At 43.1% G+C, this 20,493-nt stretch overlaps 1 protein-coding gene across 1 annotated transcript; it reads right to left on the bottom strand.

The window, feature by feature from the left end:
- Nucleotides 1-3,926: 3,926 nt before the first annotated feature.
- LOC111971445 (trafficking regulator of GLUT4 1) lies at nt 3,927-19,803 on the bottom strand. The gene is made up of 5 exons (XM_023998224.2): nt 19,494-19,803; nt 13,290-13,541; nt 11,268-11,554; nt 9,584-9,716; nt 3,927-8,672 (listed from the first exon to the last, which is right to left on the bottom strand). Exons 2-5 carry the CDS (start codon nt 13,456-13,458, stop codon nt 8,656-8,658), a joined length of 606 nt encoding a protein of 201 aa, XP_023853992.1. The 5' UTR covers nt 13,459-13,541; nt 19,494-19,803; the 3' UTR covers nt 3,927-8,655.
- Nucleotides 19,804-20,493: the final 690 nt, after the last annotated feature.

Raw genomic sequence — 20,493 nt, 5'->3', positions numbered from 1 at the left:
TTTACTGTGTTAAATGAGGCTTCTCCTCAMCTCCATGTTGCTATCATTTACGATACCAATTTTAATTTACAAAAAAAAGTGACTGCGTTTTAGTCTATTGAGCTTCTAGTCATGAAATCTATGCAGCCTACTCAATCACTTGCTATAGCTACTGTTTACAGGCCTCCTGGCCCGCATACAGAATTCCTATCGGATCTTGTGGTCATGGCAGATAATATTGTAATTGTTGGTGACTTAAATATTCACATGGAAAAGTCCACMGACCCACTCCAAAAGGCTTTCAGAGCCATCATCGACTCAGCGGGTTTTGTCCAATATGTCTCCGGACCTTCTCACTGCCGCAGTCATACTCGGGACCTAGTTTTGTCCCGTGGAATAAATATTGTGGATCTTTATGTTTTTCCTCATAATCCTGAACTATCGGACCACTATTTTATTACGTTTGCAATCGCAACAAATAATCTGCTCAGACCCCAACCAAGGATTATCAAAAGCTGTGCTAAAAATTCTCGGACAACCCAAAGATTCCTAGATGCCCTTCTGGACTCCCTCCACCTACCCAAGGACGTCAGAGTACAACAATTGGTTAACCACCTAACTGAGGAACTTAATTTAACCTTGCGTAATACCCTAGATGCAGTCGCACCCCTAAAAACAAAAAACATTTGTCATAAGAAACTAGCTCCCTGGTATACAGAAAATACCCGAGCCCTGAAGCAAGCTTCCAGAAAATTGGAATGGAAATGGCGCCACACCAAACTGGAAGTCTTCCGACTAGCTTGGAAAGACAGTACCGTGCAGTACGGAAGAGCCCTCACTGCTGCTCGATCATCCTATTTTTTCAACTTAATTGTGGATAATTAATTTTTTATACTTTCGCAAAGCTAACTAAAAAGCAGCATTCCCCAAGAGAAGATGGCTTTCACTTCAGCAGTGATAAATTCATGAACTTCTTTGACAAAAAGATCATGATCATTAGAAAGCAAGTTACGGACTCCTCTTTAAATCTGCGTATTTCTCCAAAGCTCAGTTGTCCTGAGTCTGCACAACACTGCCAGGACCTAGGATCAAGGGAGACACTCAAGTTTTTTAATACTATATCTCTTGACAGATTGATGGAAATAGTCATGGCCTCTAAACCTTCAAGCTGCATACTGGACCCTATTCCAACTAAACTACTGAAAGAGCTGCTTCCTGTGCTTGGCCCTCCTATGTTGAACATAATAAATGGCTCCCTATCCACCGGATGTGTACCAAACTCACTAAAAGTGGCAGTAATAAAGCCTCTTTTGAAAAAGCCAAACCTTGACCCAGAAAATATAAAAAAACTATCGGCCTAAATCAACTCACTGCCTTCCTGAAGACTAACAATGTATACGAAACACTTCAGTCTGGTTTTAGACCCCMTCATAGCACTGAGACTGCACTCTTGATGGTGGTAAATTACCTTTTAATKGCGTCAGACCAAGGCTCTGCATCTGTCCTCGTGCTCCTAGACCTTAGTGCTGCTTTTGATACCATCGATCACCACATTCTTTTGGAGAGATTGGAAACCCAAATTGGTCTACAAGTTTTGGCCTGGTTTAGATCTTATCTTCGGAAAGATATCAGTTTGTCTCTGTGGATGGTTTGTCCTTTGACAAATAAACTGTACATTTTGGTGTTCCTCAAGGTTCTGTTWCAGGACCTCTATTGTTTTCACTATATATTTTACCTCTTGGTGATGTCATTCAGAAACATAATGTTAACTTTCACTGCTAAGCGGATGATACGCAGCTGTACATTTCGATGAAACATGGTGAAGCCACAAATTTGCCTTCCCTGGAAGCCTGTGTTTCAGACATAAGGAAGTGGATGGCGGAAAATGTTTTACTTTTAAGCTCAGACAAAACAGAGATGCTAGTTCTAGGTCCCAAGAAACAAAGATCTTCTGTTGGATCTGACAATTAATCTTGATGGTTGTACAGTCGTCTCAAATAAAACTGTAAAGGACCTCGGCGTTACTCTGGACCCTGATCTMTATTTTGCCGAACATATCAAGACTGTTTCAAGGACAGTTTTTTTCCATCTACGTAACAAAAATCTGAAACTTTCTGTCCCAAAATTATGCAGAAAAATTAATTTATGCTTTTGTCATTTCTAGATTAGACTACTGCAATGCTCTACTCTCCAGCTACCCGGATAAAGCACTAAATACACTTCAGTTAGTGCTAAACACGGCTGCTAGAATCTTGGCTAGAACCCAAAAATGTGACCATATTACTCCAGTGTGATCATATTACTCCAGTATCTATCTTTCCGATTTGGTCCTGCCGTACATACCTACACGTACGCTACGGTACAAGATGCAGGCCTCCTTATTGTCCCTAGAATTTCTAAGCAAACAGCTGGAGGCAGAGCTTTCTCCTGTAGAGCAAAATTTTTATGCAATGGTCTGCCTATCCATGTGAGAGATGCAGACTTGGTCTCAACCTTTAAGTCTTTATTGAATACTCATCTCTTCAGTAGGTCCTATGTTTGAGTGTAGTCTGGCCCAGGGGTGTTTTATTTATTTTTTTATTTACCTTTATTTAATTAGGCAAGTCAGTTAAGAACAAATTCTTATTTTCAATGACAGCCTAAGAACAGGTGGTTAACTGCCTTGTTTAGGGGCAGGACGGCAGATTTTTACCCGTCAGCTCGGCGATTCGATCTTGCAACCTTGCGGTTACTAATCCAAGCTCTAACCACTAGGCTACCTGCACCCCAAGACCCGCCGCCCCAAGGTGTGAAGGTGAACAGAAAGGCACTGGAGCAACAAACCACCTTGCTGTCTCTGCCTGGCCGGTCCTCTCTCTCCACTGGGATTCTCTGCCTCTAACCCTATTACGGGGGCTGAGTCACTGGCTTACTGGTGCTCTTCTATGCAGTCCCTAGGAGGGGTGCGTCACTTGAGTGGATTGAGTCTCTGATGTGATCTTCCTGTCTGGTTGGCGCCCCCCTCGGGTTCGTGCCGTGGGGGAGATCTTCGTGGGCTATATTCGGCCTGTCTCAGGGTAGTAAGTTGGTGGTTGAAGATATCCCTCTAGTGGTGTGGGGGCTGTGCTTTGGCAAAGTGGGTGGGGTTATATCCTGCCTGGTTGCCCTGTCTGGGGGTATAGTCGGACGGGGCCAAAGTGTCTCCCGACCCCTCCTGTCTCAGCCTCCAGTAATTATGCTGCAATAGTCTGTGTTGGGGGCTAGGGTCAGTCTGTTATATCTATATCTGTCTTATCAGTGTCTGTGTGAATTTAAGTATGCTCCCTCTAATTCTCTCTCTCTTTCTCTTCTCTTGGAGCTGTAGGACCATGCCTCAGGACTACCTGGCCTGATGACTCCTTGCTGTCCCCAGTCCACCTGGTCGTGCTGCTGCTCCAGTTTCAACTGTCCTGCCTGCGGTATGGAACCCTGACCTGTCCACCAGACGTGCTACCTTGTCCCGGACCTGCTGTTTCGACTCTCTCTCTCTGCGGCACCTGCTGTCTCTAACTCTGAATGATCGGCTATGAAAAGCCAACTGACATTTACTCTGAGGTGCTGACTGTTGCACCCTCTACAACCACTGTCATTTATTATATTTGACCCTGCTGGTCATCTATGAACGTTTGAACATCTTGGCCATGTACTGTTATAATCTCCACCCGGCACAGCCAGAAGAGGACTGGCCACCCCTCAGAGCCTGGTTTCTCTCTAGGTTTCTTCCTAGGTTCCTGCYTTTCTAGGGAGTTTTTCCTAGCCACCGTGCTTCTACACCTGCATTGCTTGCTGTTTGGGGTTTTAGGCTGGGTTTCTGTATAGCACTTTGTGACATCGGCTGATGTAAAAAGGGCTTTATAAATACATTTGATTGATTGATTCACAAGGTTCCTTTCAAACTTCATCATTAATCATACAAAATCAGAATAGGATCAAGATCAATACAGAGTTCTTTATCAATATCTTGGATTAACATAGTAGTGTACATACATACTCATACTGTATGTTTATAAAGCAGTCAATTAAGGCATGCACAGTCAGGCAAGTCGGCACAGATGTCTGATTCAGGATTATAGTATAGATCCGTAACCAACGACAATAAAAAGAACAACACTGATTAACTAAGTGGGCCAATGGTCTGGAACCACCGGTGCTGCAGTCTGTGGATACCTCCGAAATGGCACCATATTCCCTATATAGTGCACTACTTTTGACTAGAGCCCTGGGAGTAGGGTGTCATTTGGGAGTCACCCAAGATCCCTCCTCCAAAGAGATAACATATCAAACAGGATATAGATTATATTGGACAGGAAGTAGCGTATAACAAACAGAAAACGGTAGCAAATAGATAATTGTAAAGTGATCCTGTATGGCTCAGTTGGTAGAGCATGACGCTTGCAATGCCAGGAATGTGGGTTCGATTCCCAACCATATATAGAAATGTATGCACGCATGACTGTAAGTCGCTTTGGATAAAAGCGTCTGCTAAATAGTATATGACAATATAATAATATAGAAAATAGAAGGTGAAGAAGAACATTAATTGGTTGGGAATAATTCTGTTCTTAATGAATTAGTAGGAGAAAGAAAGACCTGAGAGATTAATGTGAAATTACTAAGAAGACATGAAGAAAAGATGGAGATTACTCACCTGGTGGCTTGAAAGACATTTATGTTTGTGTATAAATTATCTCGTGAACTGGTTGGTCGTGATCGTTGTAATCACACAAGGTATCTACCTTCGAAGCATATGAATTGTGTAACTAACTAACTGTAAACATGCTTTCTTTAGAGCAGTTTTCTTGTCGTCGAGGAAGCTCACAATCAACCAGTTGGATAACAGCGAAGGCCATTATAGAATATTGTTTTCTGCTGTTCTATTGTAATGTCATAAAGAGAACAACAACGCTAGTAGAAATAACAGTGAAAATAGAAATAGTAACCATAATAATGACAATAGTAATACTAGTGATGATAATAATGGAATAATACAAATAATAGCACTAATAGCTCAATAACAGTCAATATCAAACCAAAGGCATAATCAGGTATATAAATAAATATATACATACATCTACAATATAGTGCAAGCAGGTTAAATATCCATAGTTGTGCACAACCATTGAGAAATGGAAATAAAAGAAGCCAAAATTCAGCATTCACTTTCAGCTGAGAACATTTTTGCATATGTGGTTAGTACAAACAGACATGCTACACTTTGGCGTGAATGGGGTTACAGGAGACTTCGACAATGTCCTCTCCTTCCTCCCAAAGTGTGCACTTGTTAACTTCCCTTCACTGATTTGAAAAGAAATAACTGGTACGATAAATACTGTAGAAACTGCGTCTAGCCAATGCTTTCAGGATGGGAAATAAAAACCAGCCACCAGCCAAATGTTGGCAGATTTTGGCATTGGCTGGTAGAATGTCTATTATTACCAGCCACATTGGTGGGTGATCACACAGAGCATTTGGGAGAAGTTTTGTTTTWMAWTTTTTWAATTGTGTGTTTGTGTGTGTGTTTATCTATTTTACCAGAAGTCCCCACAAGAATAGTAAACAAACAAAAACTGGGGACATTTTGTTAGTCCCAATGAGGTCAAATCCTATTTCTAGGGGGTTTAATGTTAAGGTTAGGGTTAGGAGCTAGGGTTAGTTTTAGGGTTAGGAGCTAGGGCTAGGGTAAGAGTACAGGTTAGGGGTTAGGGAAAATAGGATTTTGAATGGGACTGAATTGTGTGTCCCCACAAGGTTAGCTGTACAAAACTTTGTKTGTGTGTGTGTGTGTGWGTGAGTGAGTGCGCGTTTTCTGTGGCTGGTGGACCAAAAATGTTATTTCTCACCCTGCATGCCTCCACTAATYCAATGCTTTTAGATTTTTGGGAAGTAGTGAACGAGTGTACACTTCAGTAGAAAGGCAATACTATTGGGACACACCCCCTCACTAACCCTCCAAACCCTGGCACTGTCAGAGTGGAACATCCTCACTCGTCATTCCCAATGGGAAACCTTCTTTTGGTTTTCAACCTTATTGTTGCCTTTCTATGGTAGCTAGTCTAGCCTTCAAGGGTGGTTCGGAGGAAGTGCTTCAAAACGGTCGGGTGGTGCAGAGTCTCAAAATAACAAATTGGCTTTGATTATTCTGGACTACTCAAACAAGCCTAAGTGAAAAAGTCAACTTTGGACGTGAACATCATGTCATCACGGCAAATAAATATGCATATTATTTATTTACAATGCGCTGCACAAGTCAACGAGCCTCTCAGCTACATAAAGATGTCCTTGGTGTAAAAGCATTAGAGTTAACCCATTCTCCATTAAAAACTCTTAAGTATAAACACACTGTAAACGATACTGTAAACATGCACAGGGGACTGGGCTTGGGAAGTGAAGGGAGTGTGGGTGCCAAGTAGAACATGATACCTTTAAACTGAGTGGGARGGGACTGACTCACCTGCTTCTCCCTAAAAACAGCATCCAGGGGCAGACACACACACACTCTTAAAGACTATCTTACACACACACACACGCACACGCACACTTAGCTGGAGTCAAGCCAAAGACTGCCTGGCCCCTACTGTACGTGGCTTGGCTCACATTCCAGGCTTTGGCACACAGTGACACACTGACTGACTCCCAAAGGGAGAAGAGGTCATTCTGCTTTGTGAATAACAACCAGGCAAGGGCAAACACTAAGCACATAGGAGCTGATACTGACCACGTTGGAGAAGGAGTACCAACTGACCAAATACCCCAGCGAGGTATTTGCATAGAATTTTAACAAAAGAGGCAACCATCAAAGATAATGAATACATACTTTGAGAGGTAAAGTGGGCAATACATTTGCAATACTGAAGTGAGAGGAATGAATCCAAACTGACCAGAGATGGTAGACTATGTTTAGAATTGTGTAAATACTGTCAAGCAGACTGTCATAACATTGTTGTTGTGGAATTGGAAGATGCATGGCTCCCTTGCAAAAGAGACCCTGGTCTCAATAGGACACCATGTTAAAGTAAAGGTAAAATGAATAAGGAATAGGTGATATGGAGGTATATACTGGACAGAAGCTGGGAAAATGAAGAGTAAGCAACAAAATAAAAATTACTGCTTGTCTTTTGTGTTTATTCTAGAACCGGCTCTGCTCAGTCTAGTATATTCTCAGACGTTTTATCCTGCATCAGTATCAAGCACCACACCATCTCTCTTTCTCTGTCTCTCTCTGTCTCTCTCTCACACACACACACACACACACACATATGCACACGCACGCGCACACACACACACACACACACACATCCTCTTTGTCTCTATCTGTGCCAAACAAAGGACTGAAGCCCATGCAGCTATCCCCAATCCTCCCCTCCCTCCTCTCCTCTCCTGTTCTTTATCTCCCTCCTTCTCTCAGCCAATGAGAATGTCATTCCGCCGTATGGGTGTGCCTGCCTGTGTCTCTTGTGTGTAACTGCGTACATCTGTCTTCTCTTACACACTCTGTGTGTATGGGTGTTTGTGCGTGTGTGCGGGGGGGGGGGGTAAGCAAGTGTGTTTCAGAGTGCATGCGAGTTACCAGCCCTGCCTCAATCCCCAACCCAGAGTGGCTCATTCTCCCCAGATTCCAGTTATTTTTAAACAAAGACGATGAAGCAAAGAGATGGAGACCCCAGGGGTGTCCCTAAATTAAAGTACAGATGGTCCCATCTGTCTCTAACTCCTCCTTACCTTCACAGAATATAACAATCTGGAAAAAATTCAGAACTAAAAAGCCCCATCAACATCCTCACATTTATCAAAGATCAATTCCAATCCCAGTCACCTCTTCCTAACTCTTCCTTTGCCATCTTTAACGTTATCCTATAGGGTGGGCTGGTTTTGGCGTCACAGTTAAAAGGATTCCTTGGTTGTGTTACTGAGGTGTGGACTGACTGGAGATGAATGATTCAGTGGAAGGAAATAATAACATTACAGAGAAAACCAAATGTCCTTTCCGGCGACAATAGAGACACTTTGTGTTTTGTCACATTGGAACAGCCTGGGAGGAGCAGCCTGGTCCCGGAAAATCATGCAGAGACTTTAAATACATTCTGAGACTCAGGCAACCATTGCAGAAGATCATGGCATCGTTGACCAGAGTTAGACTCGTTAGACGCATCTCTCTCATTCAGAGGAACCAGTCTGTTTGTCACTTGTCTATCCTACCTCAGTGTTGTTCTACATGACGCCTTCGACCTTCTGAGTGATGGTGGCAGCCAGTGACGAGTGGTCAAAAAAATAGGTGGGTAACTCCTGATCACTGTTGACGGTCAATAAAGTAACGCCCTCTATACTTTCAATGCATTTGTCTGCAAAAGGTGGATAAACACTGGAGCAAAATGTGTGTAAACGACGTTTACGTACGTTTACCCTGCACTACACCACTGGTGGCAGCGTTGGGGTCCGAGGTGTAGGAGGTAGAGGTGACGGACTTGTCTTAGCTGTTTCAGAGAACATATTACAGGCCATACATGATCGTGCAGCAAAAAAAGGGGTCAAATGGGTATGCTGTAGGTTGCAGGCGCTTTTGTAGAATAGTGTTTTGATCGTAGGAAAGGGGAAAAGTCTGGTTGGGATGGTTGTTGGTGTGCTGTCTTGCGATCTTGCTCCTGGTTTCCATGGTGACCCTCAGGATTTGATTATACCTAATAATAAAGAGAAAGCACAAGGGTGTTTGCAAAGATGTCATCAATAATGTTATATAATACAAACACTGAAAACGGTCTAACTCAAACCAGCCACAGATGGACGCAAATGAAGAACCAGACACATCAAACGCAGGTTGGCATGAATCTTGTCCTGGAGCCAGCTCTGCAGGGTGGTCACTAGCTGGCCAAGCCACAAAGTCATAAACTCAGATTTTAAACCCACACCCAGGCACCGACCTCCAGGGGCCCCCCACCGCTCCCATTTATCTTTTGGGAACCCAAACCCAAAATAAAATAAGAAATAATAATAATTTGGTTAGGGGCCCCTTGGAGGTCGGGGGCCCAGGGGCACGTGCCCTGTGTTCCCGTTCTGTAAACTGGCACTGCCCTAACCTTAACCTTAACCTCATGCCTAAGACTAACCTTACATTTTTTCCCCTAGCTTTTTTACGATATAGCCAATTTTGACTTTGCAGCTGGCCCATCTAGCGAAAACCGCTCAGCTCTGCCTCCGGGASAAGATTCCTGCCAATAAATTTCAACCTGCACAAAAATAAAATATGGGATTGAATCCGATCGCGTTTGTAGACAATGCAGCTTTTAAAGGCAATGATCCATCAATCGCATTAACGGTAAACTCGGCATATGTCAACTCAATAGGAAATTACCTTTAAATGGAGTATTGTTGACGCAATCAGATTGAATCACGGCCAAGATGGGGAAAAGAAAACCCAAAACAAAGGTACAACAAAGGGCACTAACCTAACCAACCACCAAAAATCAAGCACAAACATGACCAAAAGCAAGATAGAACACACACAAACAAACAGACAAAAGCTGCACATAACGACAGACACAAAACGGCACCGCAACAAGAACTTGAGAGCTCAGCCACTTTGGCCACTCACTTCCCCAGTTTAAGACGATGGCTGCGATGATGATGATGACCCCGCCAACTAGCGAAACGATGGACAGCACCATTGCGTTCCGGCCCAGACGCCGCGCCCCGTCTACGTTCCCCAGCTGCAGGCTGTTCCTCGACTGGAGAATAGGGTGAAATGTTATTAATTAGGTTACAAAATGCTGGTTAAGTTTCCCTAAATTCCCAGGTTGTCCAGAAATCCTGGTTGGAAGACTCCTGGAATCTGGAGGGAATAAGCAGAACATCTTTGGGACCCTAGTTGGTGTATATAAAGGGACAACTGCATGAAGAACACAGACATGACATGTAAATACATACACACAGTAATTCATTCACATACCCCTGCTTCAACATACATACACAAATAGACCCATGCAGGCAGGTAGACAGACAGACGGAGAGACAGACACATAGGCAAAACACACTGTGAAGACAAAAGGTTAAAAGAAGTGGGTGGCAGTCCCATCTCTTCTGACCAGAACATTGGCCATCATTTTCTGTTCATTTCCCAGCAGGTGATCACTAACACATCGCGGCCTCCCACTGCTTTTAGCTGTTCTTCTTTGTGGTGTTTCTTAGATATCACACGCACGCATGCACACATTCCTTCACAGATAACACTTACAAACCACATGTCAAATACACTGCTCAAAAGAATAAAGGGAACACTTAAACAACACAATGTAACTCCAACTCCAACACTTCTGTGAAATCAAACTGTCCACTTAGGAAGCAACACTGATTGACAATAAATTTCACATGCTGTTGTGCAAATGGAATAGACAAAAGGTGGAAATTATAGGCAATTAGCAAGACACCCCCAATAAAGGAAGTGGTTCTGCAGGTGGTGACCACAGACCACTTCTCAGTTCCTATGCTTCCTGGCTGATTTTTGGTCACTTTATGCTGGCGGGTGCTTTCACTCTAGTGGTAGCATGAGACGGAGTCTACAACCCACACAAGTGGCTCAGGTAGTGCAGCTCATCCAGGATGGCACTTCAATGCCGAGCTGAGGCAAGAAGGTTTGGCTGTGTCTGTCAGCGTAGTGTCCAGAGCATGGAGGCGCTACCAGGAGACAGGCCAGTACGTCAGGAGACGTGGAGGAGGCCGTAGGAGGCAACAACCCAGCAGCAGGACCGCTACCTCCGCCTTTGTGCAAGGGAGGAGCACTTCCAGAGCCCTGCACAAATGACCTCCAGCAGGCCACAATGTGCATTGATTCAGCCTCCACTGCCTCTGTGGAACACTCGCTCTGACAGACACAGCAAACCTTCTTGTTCACAGCTCGCATTGATGTGCCATCCTGGATGAGCTGCACTACTGAGCCACTTGTGTGGGTTGTAGACTCCGTCTCATGCTACCACTAGAGTGAAAGCACGCCAGCATTTCAAAGCTGACCAAACATCAGCAGGAGCATAGGAACTGAGAGTGGTCTTGGTTCACCACCTGCAGAACCACTCCTTTATTGGGAGTGTCTTGCTAATTGCCTATAATTTCCACCTTTTTGTCTATTCCATTTGCACAACAGCATGTGAAATTTATTGTCAATCAGTGTTGCTTCCTGAAGTGGACAGTTTGATTCACAGAAGTGTGATTGACTTGGAGTTACATTGTGTTGTTTAAGTGTTCCCTTTATTTTTTTGAGCAGTGTACATAAAAGTTCCACTCGCCATAACAGAGAAGACGAGAGCCACGATGTTGATCGGCCACAAGGGGCAGAAGCAGGACAGTATGGCCAATATTAGGTAGTCTCTAGGGGGCTTGCCGTCGTCCTCCTCTGTCACGGTGCTGGGCTGACGGCTGATGGAAGGCCTGGGAGACCCTGCCCCATGACCCAGCAGGGACCCAGAGCGGCTTCCTTTCCGTGCCCGGCCGTTGGTTGGTTTGGCGTGTTGCAGTCGCTTTGGGGACGAGATGGAAGATGTGGGCGAGGAGTTGGCAGCACACATTCCATTACCTGCAGTAGGGTGGGTAGAGGGAGGCAAGGAGAAGGAAGGAGGGAGGAAGAAGGAACGAGAGAATGTCCTCATTGTTTCGTCACCAAAATCGAGAATCCTGACATGATTCAACATTTATAGATGGGTTGGCTGGAAGGTGTGTGTTGTTATGATTCTGAACGGTCAGATAACTAGCAACAGTGCCAAGAAGCTGCCATTAGCAACGTGCATGCCCCGCCCACCTGAGGATCTGTCTTTTTCAGGCATCTATTTCCTGTGTTTTGAGTGGTGCAAAATCTACTTGTCACTTAAATCTCGCTGGATTGATTGCTTTCATTTTACTACTGACTACACTGTAACGTTACTGCATAATTGTAGCTGGTTTACTAACGCGTTAGTTATATTAGCTATGTTTACTATGATGTTACTTTAGCTAATATTTTGACAATGATGTGGGCTGTGTGTAGCGTTTATAGTATGGTTTGGCTTGGAAAGGTTTTTTCGCCTGGTCACATACAGCTGATGTGTTGTGCATTGAAGTCCATACGCGAAGGGAAAAGGTCAGAGGAGGAGAGCGAATAGATGCGAGAAGGAATAATCCGTGGCTGTTATGAAAGTGAACTGTGTTTACGCGTGATCAGGGGTGTATTCATTCTGCAAATTCTGTTAAAAAACGTTTCTTAAACGGAACAAAATGGGGATAAACATACTCTGGTTTGCAACTGTTGGACTAATGATTACACCCTATATCAGCTAGATGCAGGCAAGAGTGTGCATGGCGCTATTGAATGTGTCACTCACTGTCTGTCCATGTGATACTGTCTGTCTCCTCAAATGTTTCTCTCAGCCTGTGTGCACCTACATTGTGAACTTTCATTCACAGGCTAGGTTGTAGCAACCTCATGATGGGTATAGGAAAAATTTGAGTATCATGTAGTAGCCTAAACCTATCGCTGTTACATTGAACTGGGTGAATGGAATATGAATGACAATAGAATGTAATAGAAATAAGGCCATGCTCATGATGACACTGACCACCATTGATGTATAGATAGGTGTAATCTAGAGCTCTCTCTCTCTCTTGCTTCTCCTTCATTTTGGAAGAAATTAATTAGTTCAAAACTGTTCTAGAGCGTGTTCATTTTTAATCTGAAGGAATCCTGTTATTGACACACTTGTTGAATTATGCTGCACAACCTGACAACAACAGTAATTAATCAATATATTTGTACAATTCTCAAAAGGCTCTGAAACCCCTTACAAAAAAATATTGCAGTCAGAGTGCAGTATAATTGCAAATACTGCGTCCAAAGTACCACAGTTGATTGCAGTTATGGCACTTTTTTTTTAAGGGCACAAGGGATTGACGTATTGTCTGGTCAAGCCAATAACCTAAATTGACTTTTAGTTTGGGAGAGAGTGTAATTGMAAGACTAGAGAAGGAAGGTGGGGATTGAGTCATTGAAAAAATAAAGGGTGCTGAAGAGAAGGCAGCTATCTGTAAATCATGCATCTGTCTTAAGTGATTCCTGGACAGACAGGGCCAGACACTCAGGGAAATGAGAAGGGGAAGTGAGGGGACAGCTCTAGAACAGAAACATTCGTAGAGTCGTAGAACACAACAACAGAGATGAGCTCAAAGTGTTGAGAGGGGTGTTAATTGTAAGTTGGGATGGATAGGGTTGAGAAGAAGGAGAGGGTGGGAGGGCGGAGGGTGGAGGACGATATGGGGGAGGTTGTCAAATATTTATTTACTTGTCTCCATCTTCTCGCTGATTACTGCCAAGTGGTCTTTGGATTCCGACTGGCTGGAGTCAGGGGCTGTCTCTTGGTGCTCAGCGCTGGTTGGCTGGGAGGTGATGGTCTGCTCCGGCTGCTGTTCTCCCTCCGCTCCACTGGGGGCAGCACTGGTGTTGGAAGCCATGGCGGAATGCGGACAATGTTGTTTCACTGGTAGTTTGGGCCTTTTTGATGATTGGTCTTGATTGGACTTTTGATCTTCTTCAACTGAAATGAACGGGGGAAATAGGGAACATAATACATTTTACAGTTACTTGCATTGTGGTGTTATCGAATTACCAGTTTGTTAGCATGGAAGTCTTACAGCTCCTGCAATGTTCTGATCAACCATACGGTATACTATAGTCTATTGTTTATAAACATTTTATACAGTTATACCAGGAACCAGCCAGGAAGCTATGGCTTTCTTCATTGGGGGACTGCTTAGATTAAACTTGACATTTTACCAAACCGTAGTCAGCTAACCATCTGAGGGGCGGGTCAGCAACATCTAGGGACCATATAGGAAGGAAACTGCTCYGGGATTTCTCCATGAGGCCAATGGTGACTTTAAAACAGTTACAGAGTTTATTGTCTGTGATAAGGGAAAACTGAGGCTGCATCAACATTGTAGTTACTCCACAATACTAACCTAATTGACAGTGTGAAAAGTCAGAAGCCTGTAAAGAATACAAATACTAAAAGAAATACCTCCTGTTTGCAACAAGACACTAAAGTAATACTACAAAAATTTGGCAAAGCAATTCACCTTTTGTACTGAAGACAAAGTGTTATGTTTGGGGCAAATCCGTCCTTATAACACATTGCTGAGTACCACTCTCCATATTTTCAAGCACAGTGGTGGCTGCATCATGTTATGGGTATACTTGTAATTGTTAAGGACTGGGGATTTTTTCAGTATTAAAAAATGTATGGAATGGAGCTAAGCACAGGCAAAATCCTAGAGGAAAACCTGGTTCAGTCTGCCTTCCACCAGACACTGGGAGATTCACATGTCAGCAGGACAATAACCTAAAACACAAGGCAAATATACACTGGAGTTGCTTACCAAGAAGACAGTGAATGTTCCTGAGTGGCTGAATTACAGTTTTGACTTAAATATACTTAAATCTATGGCAAGTCCTGAAAATAGTGGTCTAGCAATGATGAACAACCAGAGCTTGAAGAATTCAGAAAACAATTATGGGCAAATGCTGCAAAATCCAGGTGTGGAAAGCTCTTAGAGACTTACCCAGAAAGACTCACAGCTGTAGTCGCTGCCAAAGGTGCTTCTACAAAGTATTGAGTCAGGGGTGTGAATACTTAAATTAGCAAACATTTCTTAAAAACATGTTTTCACTTTGTCATTATTGGTTGTTGTGTGTAGATGGCTGAGATTTTTATTTATTTAATCCATTTTGAATTCAGGCTGTAACACAACAAAATGTGTAATAAGTCAAGGGGTATGAATACTTTGTGAAGGCATATACTGTAGGGAATAGGGTACCATTTGGGATGAAACCAGTATGTCCATAGAGACTGCGGCCAATAAACATTGTACCTGCTCTGTTAATAATACACTGTTGCCGGTAGCAACCAACTGACTGACCAATGAGAATATCTTTCCACATAGGTATGACAGCCTCTGGGAATGTGATAGATGTTCTTTAAAGAGAGGATTTTTTTTGAAGAGAACATGTTTGTTACAACTATGCAATACAATAAAGCAATAACACAGCAAGGAGTAGGCTATGACTGAAGACCTGCAATGTTATACAGAGTAAATGGCAGAAGAAAAGGCACTTCTCTTATAACTAGTCTGTGTTATAATCAAGGGTTGGAACCGGTTCAGGGAAAAGAAAGAAAACCGAAAAAGAAGGAAATTATTTGAKGAACAGAACCCAAACCAAAAATGAAAGTGGTCTATACTGTTCCGAAACAGAACCATTATTTTTAAATGCATGGTAAACGGTTAATAACGTTCTATTAAGATCCGGGATTTTCCCCCCAGTCCCACATAAATCGCAACAAACTGCCTATGCAAAGCCCTCACTCTGTCACTTAGAAACATATTCCAGTTTGTGCCTGCCAGCTATAAATGGCAGACTACAACCCCAAAAGGTGTATTGCCTCTGCCAACTGGACGGGTTGAAAAAACAGGGTAAAAAGAAAATCCGATCTATGTGGTTCCAACCCCTGGTTATAATGCCACAATATCTAACTGTTGACCATGACAGGAAATGTAAAAATATCAGTTCCCTTGTAGGATGTCATGAAGTATCTGACTCCTCCTTAAGATAAGCCAAACCCACCAAGCCCCACCCCTCTAACCTTTATGCCACACCCCTCCTATCTGCATACCTCTCTCAGCCTTTGGTTCCAGGCTGACTACACAATGCCTTGATAGGTGTTTTAAATATCTGCTAACCACATCATATAATAGAACAATCTGATGCCTGAATCCCCAGTCGATGATGTGGCACGCAGGCATTAGTTGGTGAAACGCAACTTCTGCAATGTAGTCAGCCTGGGATGCGACCAAAGTCTTCCGACAGGTTACATCACACCTACGTAGCCCTATTCCCTTACACAAGTTACACAACCTAAGTTAGACAACCACATATCACAGTCACTTGACTGACCAAATCTGACATTAAGACAATTCTGTCAACCCTCTTATTGTTTTGAATAAGAGTTAGAGTGAGGATTAGACGTAATAAGGATTAGTCCATATCGAACAGACAAAGGMTGGGATTCATTCAAACCCGCCAGAGACAGAATCATTGGATCACTCGTTTTGGTTGATGGTCGCAGGTTCAGGAATGGCTGAAGAATTGCAACATTTACTTGGAGCTAACTCTTTAGATAGCATTGCTGGGTGATTTGAAAAGTCATAGTCAATCATCAAACAAAAATATAAATGTAAAGTGTTGGTCCCATGTTTCATGCCCTCCCAGACCCATCCATGGCTGTGCCACCTGCCCAGTCATATGAAATMCATWGATAAGGGCCTAATGAATTTTAGATAGTTCAACCTGCGTGCAGTGATSACGTTTGGTGGGGGAACAAAATATATTTGGGCACGCGCAGTTTGAGCGCAGTTAACATTGTCTCTGTGCTCCCCAACRAGCCAAGTTCCCCGTGATAATTTGGTTGCACATCTGCCCATGCTGCATAGCTGATAAAATCACTATTTTAGTAGTTCATCGAAGTAGGTATGGCATACTTTCAAGACTGCTACAACTATCAATCGGGTAGTATAACTATGCTGCCAGAACTTTCTCTATCCCTCTCATTGCTGTGTTGACTACATTCCTCTCCCATGCGGTCTGTGTGGGTCTGCCAGGAAGAATATGCGCAATGGATTCTGGTCATTGAAGTTAATTACCACATTTTCTGCGCTGAACTAGGTTTAATATTTGCCTATTGAAAACTAAATTCCCTGCTGCGTTTTTGATTTGATATCKCTCGTGCTTGATAGGATTTCTCTCTAGASAAACGGCGCGTTGAGCTCACAAAAAAAGGAACTATGTAATTGAACCGACGTTGGTCAATTAGTTGTTTAATAATCTGAGAAAAAAAACKAAATTTCGGTTAATTGCTCTCGGCACTGCGTGACGTGGTCCATTATATTAGGTTTAGGCTACCAGTATTATTGGGCTATATCAGCCAATAGGCTAGRCGTCGTTTGAAAGAGAGACAGAGTTGGGGTGAAATAGAATAGGAGGCTGGACACTTGCACTTCACTTAAACTACGTTTTGCATAACCTTTAGCAGGCAGAGACAAATAAATGTGTTACCAATACTTAATATCTAGACAAAGTAGGAGCCTAACTATAGCCTGTCATACTTCGGAAGTTAATTTCCCTGAAAAGACAACTGCCCGGGCTTATCCGCTCATGCATATAGCCTACAGTCTATTTAATTGAGACAACACATATTAGGCGCACTTGATCTCGCAAACCCAACAAAAGGGGAATGCAGCTATCTAGCGTCAATTATCTTTAAAAGTTAAGTGCAATGCGCTTGCCGACAAGGTACCTTTGACTGACTCCCGGCMGTACTTCTACACCTTGACATCTGAAAATTAATTGTTTTGTAAATACTTTCATTCCATTTACAGGGTTGTTAGCAGTGGCAGATTTAGGTATAGGCCACATGGGCAGCCGCCCAGGGCGTCATCTTGCCGGTTTTCTATCGCTCGTTTGCACGTCACGTCAATGATATCATGTCACCGTGTTGGACTGTGAGTCAATTAACCTTGTCGGAGTGGGCGCCCTGATTCTTGTTTGTGAGCTAGGCAGGCTACTGGCTGGGAAAGTCTCCCACTCAGAAATACGAGATGGGGCGGGGGTATGTTGACCTCAGGTCTCCCCACTGGAAGCCCAATGTAGGGGGAGCGGGGAATCTATCAAATAGCCCACCTCTAACTTTGTACAGTACTAATGCAATTAGTAAAATCAGTCACACTACGAAATCATACCAAATAAGCCACAATTCATTCATAATACTGCGAATATATAGTTTCACAGACATATTGTTACATTTTTTTCTGGTTTGTGCGAAATCGTTAAGAATAATATAAAACTAGTCTGCACACCACCAATGTGAATTGGTTTAGTCTTGACTCTTTGTTGACAGTGTTGGGGGATGGGTCAATTTTGTTTCTATTTGTCTTTGGTTACTTATTTTGATATTTGAGTCTTATTTTTGTATATATTTTTTTATAGTTTTAAATGTTATAATTATTTATTTGTGTTGTTCCAAATGTCTGAAAAAAAATTACAGTTAGTGTAGAATGGCGCTTTTGGGGGGGGGGCTGAAGTGGGGGTTTGCCCAGGAAGCCATACAAGCTAGAACCGCCACTGGTTGTTAGAGTATACTGTGTGTATCCATTTGGACTCAACATAGCTCCATCTATGAATCTGAGAGCGGTTACATTTCTCCAGCTCCCATCCCTCAGCTTTATCGAAAAACCAAATGGCTGGTCTGCAGTTTGGCTGAGACACTAATTAAGGATGTACATGTCATTTATAAAAAGGGTTCGGCCTCGCTAAAAGGAGTTGTTGAGTCATAAAATCGAATCTAAGTACCACCCAACCCACTTTACAAAGATKAATGTTGTGAAAATATGAACTTCTATGGGAAATGTAATGGGTATTATAATAAATATTGTACAATATGATGACATTTAAGTATAATGATCTGCCATTCATGCAGGGAGTAGAGGAGATAGTAGAGGAGTAGAGGAGATGTAGAGGAGATAGTAGAGGAGGGAGTAGAGGAGATAGTAGAGGAGATGTGGTTAGAATGAAGAGGGGATGGAGGAGAGAAGGAAGGGGAGGAAAGGGGGATGAGCACATCACGGAAAAGGTGATCTTGGCACACCTAGACCTCTGTGTGTGTGTGTGTGTGTGTGTGTGTGTGTGTGTGTGTGTGTGTGTGTGTGTGTGTGTGTGTGTGTGTGTGTGTGTGGGTTGTGTGTGTGTGTGTGTGTGTGTGGAGGGAGGGATGGAGTGTAATATGGAGAAGGACTTGCGGTGAATTTCACATGTAATTCAACAAAAAAAGCAGGAACACTGTAAATTCCAGCAAATTCTATGTAAAGACGATAAAATATGTATTAGAATGCTACGTGACTTATGCAGACTAACATAGATCTGTTTGGAAAACCACTGAATGCATAATAAAGATGCCTACAGACATACATGCATGGCTGCTTACACTTACACACACACGCACGCACCACGCACGCACCACACACACACACACACACACACACACACACACACACACACACACACACACACACACACACACACACACACACACACACACACACACACACACACACACACACACACACACACACACACACACACACCACACACACACACACACACACACACACACAGGAGAGGAATAAATACACATGCACCCTCTCCCTGCCCTCGCTTGGTCTTTCTCTCATGTACAGGAGTAAAATACAAGAATGAACAAATTACTGGTGCATTCTCATTCTCTTTCTCTCACACAGACACATGCGCGCGCCATTGTCTGCATGCACACACAATGATGACACACCCACTTCAAACCACACATGCAGTGCATACTGTACACTACAGATAGGCTACTGTACACCACAGATAGCAAAATATGAACTAAATCACATAGGCCTACCTGATCTTATTGAGTGACATGAAACATTATCCTTAACATTTTGCTTTTCTTGATCACAATTCCAAATATTACTGTAAATGCAACGTGTAGTAAAAAATTGAAAATATGACACAAGTTCAGTAGGCTACGATTAAAATCTCCACCCAGAATTCGTCGAATTGTCTTTTTCTTTTGATACAGGTTATGGTAAACGGTAACGGTCAAATTAGGCTACAGACCACGCCGGGGGATGTCAAATTGCGCTCTTGTGCTTGCTATGTTGCTACCTCATCATCTCTCGYTCTCTCTCTCTTTTGTTCAACCGCGCTGCAAGATTGAGGAGAGGGAGGGGGAGACAGGAAACTCCTATGCCCGGAGGCGGGTAGAAAGGAGGGGAGAGAGGGAGAAATCGGCGCAGCACATGCAATAGGATGCTTTTGCTCGCTTTTCTCTCTCACCCCGCTTACCCTTACTTTTTTTTCTCCCAGGGTCTATTTTGCTGATGGGGAAATAGTAGACAAACTTGCGCCACTTGCGCCGTCCACATACCAATTTAGCTAAGCATACTGCCTCAAGCATTCCTTTGTCGCTGGTTCACTGACCGATTTATGTAGGTCTATGTTTATTCCTAGGGGTCATGTGAACCAACCATCATGTGGTCAATATTGTTGACAGTATTCACCAGCAGTTGAAAATACAGTGCATGCTTGGCTATTATTTGGTCATTTCTGGCCCAACTTTGCTCATCGCACCTGAAGTGGAGTTATACAGTACCAGTCAGGCCGAGCCATGAGGGATACTTTAACGAAGTGTTGCACGCTAGCGACGTYCTGTGGACAGAAATTGTACACACACAACACAAACATAGAAAATAGAGTAAAATTACACAAATKACCTTCCTCCTGTATGTAGGCCAARTTATAGTGAGTCTGGTTGCTCTTTGGACAAACAAAACATTTGATCAAGTTATCAGCTACCTGCAATTAAACCGCATTTGTTCTATGTATTTTACATGGCCAAA

The sequence above is a fragment of the Salvelinus sp. IW2-2015 genome, linkage group LG13 (assembly GCF_002910315.2).
Source record: "Salvelinus sp. IW2-2015 linkage group LG13, ASM291031v2, whole genome shotgun sequence".
NCBI lineage: Eukaryota > Metazoa > Chordata > Actinopteri > Salmoniformes > Salmonidae > Salvelinus > Salvelinus sp. IW2-2015.
Note: the sequence above shows the minus strand (reverse complement) of the source record. Positions and strands in the feature narration are given on the sequence as shown.

What these genes read in the sequence shown, in the direction of transcription:
- LOC111971445 (XM_023998224.2), bottom strand. Translation starts at nt 13,458, where the DNA reads ATGGCTTCCAACACCAGTGCTGCCCCCAGTGGAGCGGAGGGAGAACAG. An exon ending in CAGCGAGAAGATGGAGACAA is followed by an intron (nt 11,555 to 13,289) that starts GTAAATAAATAT and finishes ACCCTACTGCAG; the next exon opens with GTAATGGAATGTGTGCTGCC. An exon ending in CTCTCGTCTTCTCTGTTATG is followed by an intron (nt 9,717 to 11,267) that starts GCGAGTGGAACT and finishes CCTATTCTCCAG; the next exon opens with TCGAGGAACAGCCTGCAGCT.